Below are 17,579 nucleotides of genomic sequence, written 5' to 3' on the forward strand. Positions count from 1 at the left end.
AATGTAAGATGTTGACAGCGGGGGAAACTGGGTGAGGGATATATGGGAACTCTTGTGTTATCTTGGCAACTTTCTTATAAATCTAAAATGATTGCAAAATAAAAAAATTTTAAAAAGGAAAATAACTAGACGAACAATCCCTTTTTCCATCTGCGAAATCCAACAACATGGAAAAAATAAGACAACTATTCCCTGTCTTCAAAGCTTCATACCAGTAGAAGCAAAAAAGTGCTGGGGTTAATGGGTTGTACGGTTTTCATGCTCTGCTGTTTCACAAATACCAGCTCTCCTTGCCTTTTCTCATCACGGCCAAGACTATGAAAACATTTCCTCTCTCTGATGATTACTGGGCTAGGGAACTCAGAGATCTGCCCAAGTTTTAACCAACAACCTTAAGTTGCAGGATCATACATGGGCAGAATTTAGGGCTATCTGGGGAGCCCATCACAGAACCCTATTTGAGAGATATCACACCACGAACCTATAATCTGTAACGTACACACTTTCAAAAGCCTAATCTCTTTCTGTGAAATAGTGCCATGTAAATAATAAAAAGACACAAATACCTGCCATATGAGTGTAAAGGAAATCAGGCAGGGATGACTGAAATCGGGCAATGAGCCCTAGTAAACACAATCTATACTTACTGGACAGCTACTCAACAGTGCTAAGAACCCCACTTGTCTTTTCTGGTGTCTGTAGAGATCTTAATAGCTACTAGAGACAGACAACCCTTCTCAATTTAGGCAGGAAGATTATCCCTTTGCATAGCATGTATGGGGAGGGGGTGGAACAGGGCAAAGTAACAGAGTCTGACAAGATCAGGGTGAAGGGAGCAGTAATGGTTGTAACTTCCTTTCAAAGCTGCCTATGAGAGGTGATACAAGGTTGGGGGGAGGGGATGGAGAAGCATTTATCATCAAGAGGCAGAAGGGAGCAGTGCACCATTTCTGAGAAAGGGCGTTCCACAGGATTGGACATGTGCTTTGCACGAAAAAAAAATTTCCATGTGGTCAAATATGTTTACCGGATTAAACAAATTACTTTCTTGAACAAGGGGCTTCCCAGGGCCTTGAATAAACTTGAGCTCTGTGACTTGCCAAGAGTTGCCTAACATTTAACCGTGGAATCTTGTTTTTCAAAGACTATCTTTCTTTGGGACTTTCTGGCTCTGGACTTTGGCAGGTGCTGGCTTGGAAAGATGAAAGGGAGGTTTAAGAATCAAGAAGATCTCAGTTCCAGTTCTGGCTCTGCAGCCTCCCGGGTGCGGAAGCTATAGCCACTGCTCCATCCAGGGTGGCCTTTATTACCACTGGGCAACGCATTTTCATCGTGTTAAATCCCACCTGAGTTGGTGTCTTACCTACATCAGAGAGCACCCGAATGCAGCTCTCCACCGAGGCCTTCTGGCTCGGCATGAGCCAGTTGCAGTGGTATACCCTGAACACACCTTGTAGCAGCTGCACAAAGACGGGCTGGCGAGTCTGCGAGAAAGAGAAGCCAAGAGGAAGGCGACGTGAAGACTTTTATTTGTGAGCGATTGGTACACTGGTCAGAAACAGACACTGCCTTGAACCACGGGTTCATGGACCCTTATGCAAGAGTGGGAAGGGGTGACCAGTGATGAGCTGGATTCCAGAAGTGGCCTGGCCAAGGGAGAAAAAGTCAGAAGCATTTTAAGGCAATGCACAAACTTGATGCTAAGTCTGACCACCAGAAGGAGCAGCAGAATATCACAGCCTGAAAACAGGTGTTCTTGTCTAGTCACCGACTGGCTGTGTGACTGTAGGCAAATCACTTCACTTCTCTGAGCTTTAACTTCGTGCAATATATAAAATACAGGGATTGAGGCCAATGAACCCCCAAAGTTGTTTCCAGATGTTACATTCCATGAGTAGAACCTATATTTTTAATCAGCATAAACAAACTTGTAAGTGAATCTCACCTAGAATGCTCCTTACTTCTTTATTTCTGGCAGTGTCTTCAATGACATGAGGAGAAGCTAGTTCTGATGGTTACTCTTCACAAGTGTTCATTTACTACAGATCAGTACTTGCACGTTAACTACAGAGTAGGATTTATTCCTCTCTATGATGGTATAAATTTGTACTCATTTTAAAATAAAAGAACTCAAACTACAACTTAATCAATTTGACGCTGACTTCCTGAGTGCATTTGAAAATTATAATTTTGGCCTTCATCCAAAGCTACCTGGATCAGAGCAGCTTTAGACCTGCAAGGCAAAGGTCACTGTGTATGGTAAGCTACTCCACTGGTCTTTAATTTTTAGGAGAAAGTACGTGCAGATCCCTTCCGAAAAACAGGAGGAGTTAATACAGCAAAGAAAAAAAGTACAGAAAAAACTCTAGAGAAGTTTCTTAGATAAAAGAAAAACAATTGAAAAGTGCTAGGGGAAAGGAAATTTACTGTAAGAAATTAAAACAGGATATGATATCACTTACATGTGGAATCTTAAAAAAATGATACAAATGAACTTATTTACAAAACAGAAATAGACTCACAGACATAGAAACAAACTTACGGTTACCAAAGAGGAAAGTGGGGAGGGATAAATTAGGAGTTTGGGAATAAACTATACACACTACTATATATAAAATAGATAACCAACAAGGACCTACTGTATAGCAGAGGCAACTATACTCAGTATCTTGTAATAACCTATAACGGAAAAGAATTTAAAAAAGAATACGTGTGTGTGTGTGTGTGTGTGTGTAGAACTGAATCACTTTGCTGTACACCTGAAACTAACACAACACTGTAAATCAACTATATTTCAATTAAAATTTTAAAAAATAAAACAGGTTAATAAAAATTCAGAACCTCCTCTATAAACACCGTTCAGATAACTTTCACTTATTAAGTACCACACACTTCACATAAGCGCTCACTGGGGCCTTGGTAAGTACCCTATGACAGAGGAGTTACCTTAATACCACAAATGAAAAACAAAAGCTCAGAAAGGTTAAAAGAAAGCATCCAAGAGAACAAAGTGATGGCCAAGCAGTGAGTCACCTTCAGGGCTCTCTGATGCCCAAAATCTGTGCTCTTTCTACTAAGTTCACCTACAAACCAGAATCTCATTACTTTCTTGAGGGAGTACTTTCTGTTCTGCACCTCACAGCCCACCAAGACAGTCATCTGTGTTACTAATAGAGAACAGGCACACAGGGAGCCTGAGAAATTGGCTGAGAAGCCCTGATACGGAGCTCCTGAGCCCAATGGGTCCACTGAGAGCAGCTGTTTACTGAGAACACTTCTTCCCTGCCTGTCCCTGTGCTGAGGGCTTTATACACACCTCATCTGACCAACCCCTGACCCCATGAAGTAAGCAGTGGTATCATCACCCACCCTACTGGCTAAGGTGCGTGGAGTTGGGATGGGAACTCAATGGCCTAACTCAAAGAAAACGAATCCTTCGACTAAATGAATTCAATTGAACCAATATTTATTGAGCATCTGCTCTATTCCCATCTGGCCTCTGAATAAACAAAAGATGAATAGATCGGCCAGAGGAGCTGATTCCTAATTATCCATTTTAATGGACAACCTGGGGGCATCAGCTCACGCGACCTCTTGGGCTAATGAACATGGCTGCCCATCACCTTCTTCCTGAGATTCTTCCCTGCTTAGTTCTTAAGGCCCTGCGTTGCTCGTGAATCCCATTCTGACTGTAAGATAACCCCTTGAATCTTCCTCTGCTCTCTTTTACAAACTGTCCTTAATTATCTGTGCTCTGCCCAGTTCCCTTCTAGTCAACCCTTTCATTTTCCTAGCTGAGACTTGAACTAGCCAATGTTTATATTTGGACTTTACCACTTCCCTCTCCTGAGTCTCCCTGATTCATTTAACTCACTCAACAAATGAACATGTACCAGGGGCCAGGCACAGTGCTCGAGACAGAACAGTACCTGAGACACCTCTCTGCCCTCCCCCCTGGAGCTTGCCGTCTAGCAGGACACAGTACAAACGGACAATTATTGAGCACCTACTGTGTACCAGGCACTATGCTATATTTTCATAAACATTAACTCTAATTCTCACAATAATCTGCAGGGTTGATACTATAACCCTGTTATAGTAAGAAATGGGGTTCTGAAGTTTCGAGATCTACCCAAGTTCACAGAGCTGGGAAGGGGAGCAGTGAGGGCTGGAACCCAGCTCTGAGCTGCTATAAAAGCCTCCAAAGTTCTGCTGCTGCTGCCGGATCCCACATTTCCAGCTGCCTCACGCACATTCCACTGGCACCTTAAATGCAGCACAGCCCAATCCCAGGCCCCCATTTTCCTCCCTCACAAATGTGGGTTAAAAGAAAGGAAGGAAGGAAACAAAACCAGGAAGGAAGGAAGGACGAAGGTACAAATCTAGCTGGGGAGCACGACATCAGCTTTTCAACAGATAAAGTAAGACAGGTTAGGACAGCTTCAAAAATGGTATTCCTTGAAAATAAATATTCTAGAAATCCAGCTTGGACTTTGTATTTTAAATAGGCTTCGACAACCTGGGCCTTGCTAGGGACTTACATAACATTTATGTTGAAGATTTATTTCTCTGACCACTCCTGCCTGTTCATGGGCTTAAAACTGGTTTCAGAGCGAGGCAGTGGAAGGCGACAGCAGGGGGACCAAGATGAAAAACCAAAAACACAAATTCCTGTTGAATGGTTTCCATTAAATTAATTTGATTGGTCTACTCTGACATTTGGTTTTGCAATACTGTTTCACAATCTCTAGGAGAATGGGCTTTGCCATAGCAATTGCCACTATGCAAGTCCAACTGCATAACTCTGCCACTATGCAAGTCCAACCTGACTAACCAAAGCAGTTGGCTCTGTAGAACAGCACTTGGTAAGGAGCACGTTCTGGCCTCCAGCAACTCATGTGCTTGGGATCTAACAAGTTCCTGTTGCCCAATTACACAAATACTATGTACAGATATTCTAAAGGTCGCATTCTAACTTTACGATACTTTAGAGCAGGGGTCCCCAACCCCTGGGCCCCGGACCGGTATCTGTCCACTGCCTGTTAGGAACCAGGCCACACAGCAGGAGGTGAGTGGCGGCAAGCCAGCGAAGCTTCATCTCCCCCCCCCATCGCTCCCATTACCACCTGAACCATCCTCCACCCCCCCACCCCGTGGAAAAACTGTCTTCCATGAAACCAGTCCCTGGTGCCAAAAAGGTTGGGGACCGCTGCTTTAGAGATAACTAAAAGCTAGCAGTGACGCTCAATTAAATAGAGGTTTACCTCTATTAGGTTACCAACAGTCCCTAAGAAAACATATCTCACTAAAAATTCCATAATTCAAGTTTTAGAGTCAGACAGGCCTGGGTTGAAATCATGGTTTTGCCAGGTAGTAGCTGTGACCATGGCTGAGCATGGTAATTAAATCCTCTGAGCCTCACTTTGCTCAGCTGCAAAATGGGGATAATACCATCTGTACTAAGCTAAGATGAACTCCTTTACATAGGTAATGGAATATAGCAATATCTGATAAATGTATCAGTGATATTATACTGACCATGAATCACTCTTCTCTTGGAGAATTTACCTTAAGATTATTTGTCTACGCTCCAACCACCCTGGGCCACCCATCAACCCCAGGACAGCCTCCATCAATCTGCATGACAAGGATGGTTACTCTTGCTCTTCTGACCACCAGAGACCAAGTCCCGCTTTCATTCTGCAGGCTGTACACACAGACCTGCAGCAAGACTCCCACAGCCACGGACCCAGACATCAGTTCTAAAAAGAAGAGCGACCTTTCCAAGTAAAAGAATAATAAAAACACCTCCCAGATCCAGGGATTCAAATCTTTCGAAATCTAACTACACTGACAATCGGCACGCAAGGTTGCTGCATCGCACGACTCCGGGGGCTCCACGTGAGCAGCACGTGCTGGGGCCGGTGCAACGCAGCAGCCCTGCTGTCAAGGCTAAAGGACTCCTCACTCCCGCCTGCCACGTAGCCCTTCTGGTGAACTCTAGGCACACACTTCAAGCTAAAATGCAGATTTCCAGACATATTTTTCAATAGTGTTAATAACACGCTAGCATTTATTTGAAAGCTGCTTCCCTTTCTAAGATTGGAGGTAAGGAATCAACAAGATTAAAGAGGGGGGAGAGGGAAGAAGGCATTTTAAGGAGAAAATCAACAACCAATAGAACAAGCTGGTACAGAAAATCATTCTCAGGTACTTGATTATCCAAGGGATCCTGTAAAAACCACTCTCCACAAAGAGAAAAGCATCTGTAGCAACGCTTTGCACAGTGGCTCATCTATAGCCGCTCAGTCCCGAATCCGCACCAACTCCAGCTGCCAAATATCTATTGTGAATACCCTGCATCTATCGATACATTTGTATTTCCTACCTGCAAAGTCGTACTCTGGTCTGAGAAGGGAGAACTGAAGAACGTAGTAACGATGCTCATGACAATTTCGGTGACATACCTCTCCAAAATTGAGTCTGCGTGTTTCCTGTCACTTGTGTTGTTACAGGCCTGGAGGACAATTGGACACTTTAGACATTATACCAAAACCTGCACACCAGTTGTAAAATTAAGACATCTGTGACTATTCCTGCTAATTACCCTTAACAAAGGAAAAGTAAAAGCCTGCAAGTCAGTACTTCTCCCCTTAAGAGACAGCAATGATAAAAAATAAATCATGGAAGAAGAGAAACAGATCAACTTGGATATCATGGTGTGGAATCACAGAACATTAAAATTGGTGTGGGACCTACAAGGCCATCGCTTCCCGACTCCTACCGACTTGCGGCAAATCTAAAACTCAAAAGGCGGTAAGAGGCATAATAACTACAATTGTCTACATTTTCCCTAAAAGTAAACTGTTTAAGCCATTCATCTTCTCTAGGCCATAGTTTCCTAAAGCATATAATTAAGATCCTGAATCAAATATTATCACTGAGGTCCACTGTGCATGATATTCTCCAAACCTACAACACTCTTCCATTCCATAAAAATTCTGCTGATATGCAGTTGAAAATAGTGGGCTGTGACTCAGGATAATTGTATAAGTTTTGGGGTGAAGAGAGACTTCAGATTTCAACTGGACTCTACACAAGTTCACTGCGTAGAATAAGATTAGAGATTTATCAATAGAAGAACAGGTTTAAAAAATTGATTTTATTAAATCAAGTTTTATTACCAAATTCATTAGCCCTCTAATTTGAGATATAAAATTGTATATAATAAAAAATTATGAAGTAAGGGGTAAAACGATCAAATTTTATTAGCTCTGAGCCCAGTGATGAGCAGTCTGTGGACACATCCAGAGAATGAAGGTGGCAACAGATTTTACAGCATTTTTGAACAATTTAAGGCAGGGGTCAACCAAGTTAAGTGCTGCTGGCTGTTTTTTATAAATAAAGTTTTATTGGAACCCAGCCATGCCCATCTGTTTACAGACTGCTATGGCTGCTCTCATTCTACCAGGGCAGAGTTGTAGTTGTGACAGAGACCGCATGGCCCACAAAGCCAAACACGATTACCATCTGGACCTTCACAGAAAACTTGTCGGAGTCCTGATTTAAAGAGGCAAAGCAGGCCTTCCATTTCAAGCCTAAACCCCCAGATTTATGGGATTAAAAGACTAGGAAGAATTTGAGATAAAAATATATACATATTTAAATAATACATCAATATATATATATCTGTGACACCAACACCAGGGTATTATTAAACATAGTCCTTCATTACAAGGAAAATAAGTTCTTGCAGGCTCCTTGTCTCACACTGGGAATTGTACAGTCAGGAGAAAATACCACATTCTAGCGTTCTCCAATGCACCTTTTTTTTTTCTTTTTAGCATCACAACGTCTCTGAAATTGGTATTCATCTCACAATCATTCTCTCAAGGACTGAATTACTTTCCCCCCAAGCGCCCTCCCCACCAACCCTACCACCACAAAACTCATATGAAATCCATAAAGCGCTTTGTGAGGTCGCAGTCCCATAGCTTTAGAACCAATATTAAGCTCAGTGCAAAACCAAACCAAGAGTACTGAAGCCCACCCCAAAGGCTGGGTCAGGAAAGCAATAGACGGAAAGTGACATGCTTTGCAGGATGCTCGACACCAGACTGTAGGAGATATTATAAATGCTCTCACTCAGGAAGGTGTCCTTCGAGGAAAGACTTATTCTCAAAGAAATGAAAAGATTATAAATTTGATTTTAGTATGTCCCAGGTTATCATTCACAAATCAACCCATAGAGGATGAGATGAAAACCAGAAATAATCTACCTTCCCTGAAGCTTGACAAGTAAAATCTATTCTCAGCTAGGAGTAAAAGAGTCCAGAGAGATGAGACGTGTGGAAAGACGAGAGCCAGGTGTCTCCTTGTGCCGCAAATCAGCGAGGTGAAATTACGTGACTGCGTCCTTACGTCTGCACAGCACAGGGTGACCCAGACCCACACGTACCCCCTCACCCTGCCTCCTTAGCTCCAGAAAGACTTACCCTGCAGATGTCCACAAGGAAATTCTCAAACAATTTCCACATGTGATTACTGGTATAAATCTCCTTCATTTCCACCTCCGTATCCACATAGCAGTGATTCAGGAAGTTAATGTATGCAATTTTAACCTGGAAGAGAGAAACAGACTTTTCTCAAAAACCAACTTAGTACGTGCGGGATTGATTAGTTTCCTCATTTTAATAGTGACAAGGATGGACCATGATGGTCATTCCATTTTCCCCTGCACACTTTAACTTCTATCATTTTTTGATATTCAAAATTCACTATTATAAAATTCAAAAACAAAGCTTTTGGAAGAGATTATGTTCATGACCTCAAGGTAAAGAATGGAACAAAAAACACTGATCACAGAAGAGAAGATGGACACGTCTGACTACATTAAAGTTAAGAATTTCTGGGACACCCATGGTGGTCCAGTGGTTAAGACTCCGTGCTTCCACTGCAGGGGGCATGGGTTCGATCCCTCATCAAGGAACTAAGAAGAAGAAGAAAAAAAAAGAATTTCTATGAAATGGCACTGTTACAAGAGTTAAATGACACGATTTGGGAGAAGCTGTTTGCAATGCATATCCCCGCAGAGGATTCCTACAGATTTGTACATATAAGATGGCCACACCAAAGGAAAAACAGGCGAAAAATCTGATCTGCTATTTACTTAAAGGAATATCAAATCTCAAAAACAACATATGGAAAGGGACTGAATCTCATTTAGTAATCAAGAGGATAGAAATTAAAACCACTATGAGATATCATTATACACCCACCAGATTGAAAACAAATATATACTAATAAAGGGTCTGATAATAGCAAGGGTTGGCAGGGTCTGGGAGCAACAAAAGATCTAGGGGGAGGGGTGGCCACTGGAGTAATTGCTGGAAACCACTTCACATTATCAAGTCAAAGGGAAGAAATGCACCTTGTATGACCCAGCACTTCTAAGTATACCCCCTGCAGAGGTGTGTACACCAGGACACACGCACTGGTCCTAACAGCCAAAAAGCAAAAATAACCCAAATGAGCATCGACAGATGTACAGAAAATCATATTGTGGGACAATGACACACAGCAATGCTCCAAAGCAAAGGAAATGAATACAGGTGCGTAAGTCAGGATGGATGAATCCTAACACCACACAGTGGAACAGGAAAAGGCACAAAATAGTGCATAAAGGAAGTTCAAAAGTGGTCAAAACTGAATTACACTGTTTAGGGATGTACAAAGAAAACTACGTAAGAGCCACCTCACAACTATACCTCCATGAGGGAGCCCTCTGGGGGAGGTTGGGGACTGGAAAAGGACACAGGCGAGGAATGAGGCACATTTCCTGACCTGGGTGGTGGTTACACAGCCGCTATCTTCGTAATTATTCTTATACTGCACAATTCACGTCTATGTACTCTTCTGTACTTAGGTTGTATTTCAAACAAAATGGGTAAAAAACAAGCTATTATACCTCACTTATGCATAATAAGAGAAATGCAAATTACAGCTATATCGAAATACCACAACCATCTATCAGGGATATGAGAATCCAAATGTTTGATAATATACTGTATAAACCAGACTGTGAGAAAAATTCAATTTTTTATTTCCTTCTTATTATTATCACATTATATAATAAGCTGGTTCAACATTCATGGAAGACAACTATGGTACATCTGTACAATGAAATTTTATACAACTATAAAAAAGGAATGTAGAATCTCTTTATGGACAGATATGAAAAAAAGAATGTACCTGGAATGTCACCTTTTGTGTTAAAAAGGGGGGGGGGCCAGGATAATAAAGTATATATATTTATAAATGTTTATATGCAAAACTCCGAAAGGATACACAAGAACCTAATAAATAATTTTCTGAGGGCTGTGGGGAACAGGTAAAGAAGATTTTTCATAGTTTACTCCTTTATGGTCTTTGCTATTTGAATTTTTCAAAATGTATTAACTTTTCCAAACATTAATCTAAAAACAGTACATATATTTAATATATACTACATATGCTATATATATATATAAATGTATGTATATTTAGTTTAAAATATAAACTAAGATTATATATTTTAAAACATACAAAGATAAAATATATACTGTATGATCCATTTTTTTGTTACTAGCTAATGTATATGAACAGGGAAACAGAAAGCTGGAAGAATTTACTTCAAAAACCTAAGAGGTATTTATTATGGGCAGTGAAATGGTAGATTACTTTCATTTTCTTATTGGTTACCTGTAGTTCCTGAATATTTTATAGTCGACATTATTTTTGCAATACAAGTTTTTGTTTTAAAGAATACACTTACAGAGTTAAGTTTTACATTGGTATGAACTGTATCTCAATGCACCGTTTTTCTCATTTCTGAGAAGTTCATTCGGGTCAATGCTCTTTGCTCAACACGTGGAACCATTTGTTCCACAGAGCTGAAGCCCTCCAGCAGTTTCCCGTTCTTCTTCAAGGAGACAGACGGAAAAATTTACTTCCCCCATCATTCCTCTCACCCAAAACCAATGCTCAAGAAGATGCTGTTTCAGCCAATGGAAATCTCACGGCAAAATGAGCTGCAGGTGTCAAAACTGTGAGGTCCCACCTAGGTCAGCGGAAGATTTCCATCCAGCCACAGCCCCACACACCACGAGGAGAGACATGCGCAGGGCCCACCCATCCTGGGGATAGAGTCACTCACCTCGGGGATGCAGTCCTCGTGGGTCACCACGCGGACAATGTCATCCAGTGGGAGCAGGGAGTTGCACTTGATCTCCGTGTAGACGTTCTTGCCCTCTGTGCACACGGCCAATAGCTCGACCAGGTGGATGTGGTACATGAGAGGGCTGTTCTCATCCATCCGGTCCCGTTCCGACCTCATCATCTGGATCAGAGTCTGGAAAGAGGCTCTGTCGTTGTAGAATACGAGGACATCCTCTCCTGAATTAACCAGCTATAATCAAAAGAACAAGACTTGTTTATAGCACAAATTTGCAGGGATGGGGGAAGCATTAAAAAAAAAATCTATTCACAGAGAAAGAGATGTTCTGTTAGCATTTACCTTCCAAAACCAGTAGCACCTGTACTACTGAACTCACCTATAGATTTCATTCATTTATATTACTAAACAACTACAAATCTTCAGCAGCATCATTTTCATTCACAGATATAAAAATATCACAACAGTCCTAAAAAACTATCAGGGGAAGAGAAAGTCTACATACCAGCATTCATGTATCTGGTAAAAATGTAGATTTCAAGCTTGCACTTGTATTTCCAAACTAATAATTAGGCTATGATTTTTGTTTTTAAAAATGTTTCCATCTCCTTTTCATGCCTTATAAGTATTCTTCTTACAACTCTTTCATACACTGCCTTATTTCTTCACAATCACAAATTATCCAATTCTAATTAAGATACGCCTTCCTTTCAACACTCAAAGAGTCAAGGCATTCCTATTCATAACTTGTCTCCCAGGGACTGGGGCTTCTCATAACTCTACTTAAGAATTAATCAAGAGGACATGGAAGCAACCTAAGTGCCCATCAACAGATGAATGGATAAAGAAGATGTGGCACATATATACAATGGAATATTAGTCAGCCATAAAAAGAAACAAAATTGAGTTATTTGTAGTGAAGTGGATGGACCTAGAGCCTGTCATACAGAGTGAAGTAAGTCAGAAAGAGAAAAACAAATACCATATGCTAACACATATATATGGAATCTAAGAAAAAAAAAAAAAAGATCATGAAAAACCTAGGGGTAAGACGGGAATAAAGACACAGACCTACTAGAGAATGGACTTGAGGATATGGGGAGGGGGAAGGGTAAGCTGGAATGAAGTGAGAGAGTGTCATGGACATATATACACTACCAAATGTAAAATAGATAGCTAGTGGGAAGCAGCCACATAGCACAGGGAGATAAGCTCGGTGCTTTGTGACCACCTAGAGGGGTGGGATAGCGAGCGTGGGAGGGAGGGAGACGCAAGAAGGAAGAGATTTGGGAACATATGTATATGTATAACTGATTCACTTTGTTATAAAGCAGAAACTAACACACCATTGTAAAGCAATTATACTCCAATAAAGATGTTTAAATAAATAAATAAATAAAATAAAAAGAATTAATCAATTTCACCACTGCATGAAATACAAAAGATCCAAAATGGGCCGGCACAAAAGTCAAAATAAATATGGTCAATATTATTTACTTAATAATAACTAACCTTTATGAACTCTGATTATGTGCTAGATACCATGATTACTTACAACAGCGACTAGAGTAGCATAGCAGACTTCCAATAAACGGTAGCTATTATTGTCATCATTATCTCATTTAACCTGCCTCTCAGCTCCTCAAGTGAATACAGCCATGCCTTCATTTACAGAAACCCACACTGAGGGTTTGAGAAGTCAAATAACATATCCCGAATCACGGGGCCAGGGACATGGTACAGCCAACGTTCGCATCCCAGGTCGAGCCAACACTTTTAATGACACTACACCACCTTTCACTGAAATCATATATGTAGATAAGATTATAAACCCAAGTGTTAAGTGGATTTACTTGAGATTCCTTTTTTTTTCTTTTTTTTTTTTAAAGGTGGAAGGATAGATGAAACCAAGCATATGCAGATGCCGAAGGTGCGGGAGTGACAGAGGACCTTCCTGGCCAGACAGCATCCATGGGACACTGACGTCCCACAGAGAACTAAGGGGCACTTTGCCCCAATTCCACTGACCAGCTTCTCCTTGAGAATCATCAAGCAACAATTTTTCCAGCTAATTAATTTGGTGAATAATTTTTTTTTTTTTAAGTCATAGAATCTACAAGAAGGGATGCTCTGGCTCAAAGGGTTCTACCCACATTTAACCTCCATCCACTGTATTTTGGTTCAGTATTCCTGGGGGTGTTTTTCCCTCTCAGAAGAATCCAAGCCAATGATCCTTAAAATAAATAGATTTATTGCTACAAAAAACTAGATCAGACTCTTGCCTGTATCTATAGCTTAAGCTCACAAACACATGATTACACACACTTATACACACACACACACACACACACACACAATCACTTTCTGTCCCTTCCTATGGCTCCTGGACAGGGTGCCAATTCATACTGATAAAATTAAATAATTTTTAAGCTCCTACGCAACACCAGAGGAAGATATATACAAATCCATAGTTGTCACCTCAGCCATGACCATGTCTTGGCACTTTTTGATGAATTTCCCTTCGGCCTTGACAATCGTCTGCAAGAACTTGATGTACTGGACGTTTCGACCGTGAGTCTCAATGCAGTGAACAAAGTGCTGGACGACTCTCTCGTTGATCTCACTACACAGCTGGAAATTGTTCATGAAGATGTGCTGCATCGTGACCGCCTCCAGGATCTGGCACAAGAGTGAGGGCGGGGGCACAGGGACATGGTCAAAGGAAGGCCAGAGCAGAGGACCAAGTGAGAAAAAGAAGAGTCCACGACAAACACAGAGAGGCGGGCATTTAACCCCGTGAAAGCATCTTTCTCCATTCTCGCTTCTGTACCGCCTTCCTTTTTACTCAATTTTCAATAAACACATAGGGCACTAAACTAATCATTAGTTTTCTGCTGAGTGAATTCCAGAGGGACCATCAGCACCCAGATCAAGAAATAAAACAGGCTGCCTTTATGGCCCACCCCCCAGTTTTACTACTATTTTGACTTGCACAACCATAGATTTGTTTTGCCTGTTCTTGAACCTCATGCATCCTCTTCTACCTGGCTTCTTTTGTTCAACGTTACTTTTGCATGTTGTCATCCATGTTGTTGCATGTATTACTAGTTTGTTCCTTGTCACCGCTACGTACATTCCATTGCATGACTATACCACAATGCATTGATCTGTTCTACTGTTGATGGGCATCTGGGGGACTATCCAATTTTAAGAGTAAGTAGTTACACAATTCTTATGACAAATACGATGAACAGTGTGAACAGTGCCACTCTGAACATTCTTCTAAATGTCTTCTGATAAACACAGTGTATGCATCTCTGTTGGCTTTATACCCAAGAGTCGAATTGTTGGGTTGCAGAGTTCAAATATGTTTGGCTTTGGAAGATACTTCCAAACAGCTTTGAAAGATGTTACCAATTTACATTCTACATTACAGCTACTCTGTATCCTTGTCAATACTTAGTAATGTCAGTCTTTTCATTTTAGTCACATTTTGTTGTACGCATCTTGATTGATTTGCATTTGCCTGATGACTAACCATGTTGAGGGCCTTGTCATATTTATTGGCCATTTGGATAACCTCTACTGTGGAGTGTCCCATTGTTAAATTTTTTGTCCATTTAAAAAAGTGGGCTGTGAATTTCCTTACGGACTCTCCTGAGTTTGATACCTATTCTGGGTATGAACTTGTTGCTGGACTCGTACGCTGTGTCTTCTCCCACTCTGGCTTGTCTTTGCTAACTTAATGGTGTCATTTGATGAAGAGAAATTTTTAATTTTAAAGAAGTCCAATTTATTGATATTTTCCTTGATGACTAGTGCTCTTTGCAGACTGTGTGAAAAAACTTCCCTTTCCACAAGGTCATGAAGGTATTTTCATGTTCTCTTCTAGAAGCTTAATTTTCTACTTTTTACACAGACTTACTGAGTTATTGGGTTTTATGACTAGTATGAGGTAGGGGGCTTTAACCTTTTCATTTTTTGCCTTTTCTTTTTCTTAACATGACAAAGAGGGAACATTACCCTACAACGCAGTAGTCCTTTTCCTGGAAAGCTCCAGCAGTACGGATGAGTGAGTGTATGTGAGGGTGTGTTCAAGTACAAAGATGTCCTTTGCAGTACTGTTCACAAGCCAAAATCAGACACTGCCTAATTGTCCATTAATACGGGAATGGTCTAAAAAATGTTACATTCTACAGAATGCTATTTAGCCATGAAAATGAATGAGAAAAGTTTATATATTTTTCACTTGCAAAGACAGCCAAGATGTGTTAAGTGAAAAAAGCAAAATGCAAAACAATGGGTGGAGCGTACCACCATCTTATTTTTTAAAAAGCATATTACATATTTAATATATTTTTAAAAACATATTTAACTAAAATGTAACATAATTATGTTTTACATGGATATATGATGTTTCGTATAAACACAGAAAACATGATGTGTGACCTGAGGATGTTGTGTCTGGGCTGTGAGAATCAGTACTTTGCTATGCCTGGAGTTTAATGTAATGAGGACTGTTATTAAGAAAAAATATCAATTTGTCTTACCTTTGCATCTACCACCTCTTCCTCCCTCCTTCTACCTTTTTTCCCAAAAAGATGGGGAGTATTTACATCCTCCTGAGTGTTGATCAAAATGTTCCCCGTTGGAATGAATGTTGCCTCATAACAAGTCCCAGCGACCACAACAGCAAAAGAACAAGGTGTTCTTCTCTCTTCCTGCTTCCCCACTCTCCTCCCCACACAGATTTCCAGACAGGCCTCCAGTCTTACCCCTGGGTTGAGAAACAGGTTTATGTGTTTGTGGAGCAAAGCCTGATTCTGCTGGTTGCCAGCACAGAAATTCTGCAGAAACTCGTGAGCCAGCCTCATTATCTCCTGCATCTTGGTGTCTTCGGCCTGTGTGGAGGGAGAGAGACAAAAAACAGGTTGAAAACAGGGCTATGCCTTTGACTGGAGAAGGTCGACAGGAGGAAGCACTGATCTCTCGGCCAGGAGGCCAGGTTCGATGACGCCCCCATCCCCTCTGACTAATGTGGGGCTCTGGGGGTGTTTGCTGGGGGCGGGCTGTGTGAAAACATTGGGGAACTACACTGCTGACCCTGCAAAGAAGCCAACAACTTGTCTATACTTCAGGGAGAAAAGTGAATTCTCTCCCACTAGCTTTGGGCAGAAATGAAATGATTTTATTGGGGAAAAGGGCAATAGAGAGTGAAAGCTAAAAGGAAGTGTCTGGAACTCCACTGTTCCGGCTGAAATCTCTGAACCCCCTACTTCTGAAAAGACGGACGGACAGCAGATGGGAGCCGACTTCCTCAATGGCCATAAACCCACACATCCCCAGCTCTCGGGCATACATTTTTAAGTTGCCTTAACCTGTGGACACACTAACTTTTGGCAGTAGCTAACTTGGCACAGTGGAAATCTCTTTAGATTCTAAGTTAGGGCACAGGTATCTGTCTTAACTCCTTTCCCTGTCACTTCAGGTACATTATTTAACCTAAGACTTAGTTTTCCTACCTATAAAATCAGGATAATATGTGTCTCAGGCATTTCACATGGTTGATTACGATATTCTCATTTCATATATCAAAAACACACACTCGATAAGCAACAAGGATATATTGTACAGCACAGGGAAGTATAGCCATTATCTTATAATAACTTTTAATGGAGCAAAATCTATAAAGATACTAAATCCCTTTGCTATACCCCTGAAACTAATATTGTAAATCAACTATGTTTCAATTTAAAAAAATACACTCAGTATTTGTAAAGAGTTGGATGCCTATGACAAGACAATTATATAAAACCTCTTGCCACTCTGCCCAGTTCTAAACAAGCCACCATTTACAATAGTAAAAAGGCCCTAAATGGAAATCATCCCTCAGATTCATAGAGCCCGCGTCATCTTCCTAAGTCATCGCACATACTTTGCCTCATTTCAAGGGCCAGAAAGTGTAGCGTTTGGGAATGCAGGCCCTGAAACCAGGCTGCCTGGCCCTTATGCCAGGTCTACAACTTCCAAGCTGTGTGACCTTGGGCAGGTGACTTAACCTTTCAGTTTCCTCATCTGTAAAATGGAGCTAATAACGCACACACTTCCTACTGCGGTTACGACGATTAAATGAGAAAATTCATGTCAAGGGCTTAGACAGTAATGACTCAGTAAACGTTAGCTATTGGTACTGGTCTAGAATGAGTGTCAGCAAATTTTTTTCTTAGAGGTCCAGATACATACTTTAAGGCTTTATGGGTCAAAAAGCAAAATGGAAGACGTTACGCACGAACTTATATAACCCCTGAAAATTTAACTATTCAAAAACGTAGCAACCATTCTTATCTCATATGCTGTGTAAAAACAG

At 41.0% G+C, this 17,579-nt stretch overlaps 1 protein-coding gene across 1 annotated transcript in view; it reads right to left on the minus strand.

Annotated features, from left to right (window-relative positions):
• The window catches only part of ITPR1 (inositol 1,4,5-trisphosphate receptor type 1), a 320,598-nt gene that overhangs the window by 129,725 nt on the left and 173,294 nt on the right, over positions 1-17,579 (minus strand). The window contains exons 31-36 of the mRNA XM_057554628.1: positions 15,988-16,113; positions 13,691-13,891; positions 11,195-11,446; positions 8,496-8,621; positions 6,389-6,517; positions 1,364-1,484 (exon numbers count right to left, since the gene is read on the minus strand). Of these exons, the coding sequence (XP_057410611.1) occupies positions 1,364-1,484; positions 6,389-6,517; positions 8,496-8,621; positions 11,195-11,446; positions 13,691-13,891; positions 15,988-16,113 (955 nt within the window). The remainder of the gene's footprint in view (positions 1-1,363; positions 1,485-6,388; positions 6,518-8,495; positions 8,622-11,194; positions 11,447-13,690; positions 13,892-15,987; positions 16,114-17,579) is intronic.

This window comes from Balaenoptera acutorostrata, chromosome 10 (genome assembly GCF_949987535.1).
Source record: "Balaenoptera acutorostrata chromosome 10, mBalAcu1.1, whole genome shotgun sequence".
NCBI classification, from domain to species: Eukaryota; Metazoa; Chordata; class Mammalia; order Artiodactyla; family Balaenopteridae; genus Balaenoptera; species Balaenoptera acutorostrata.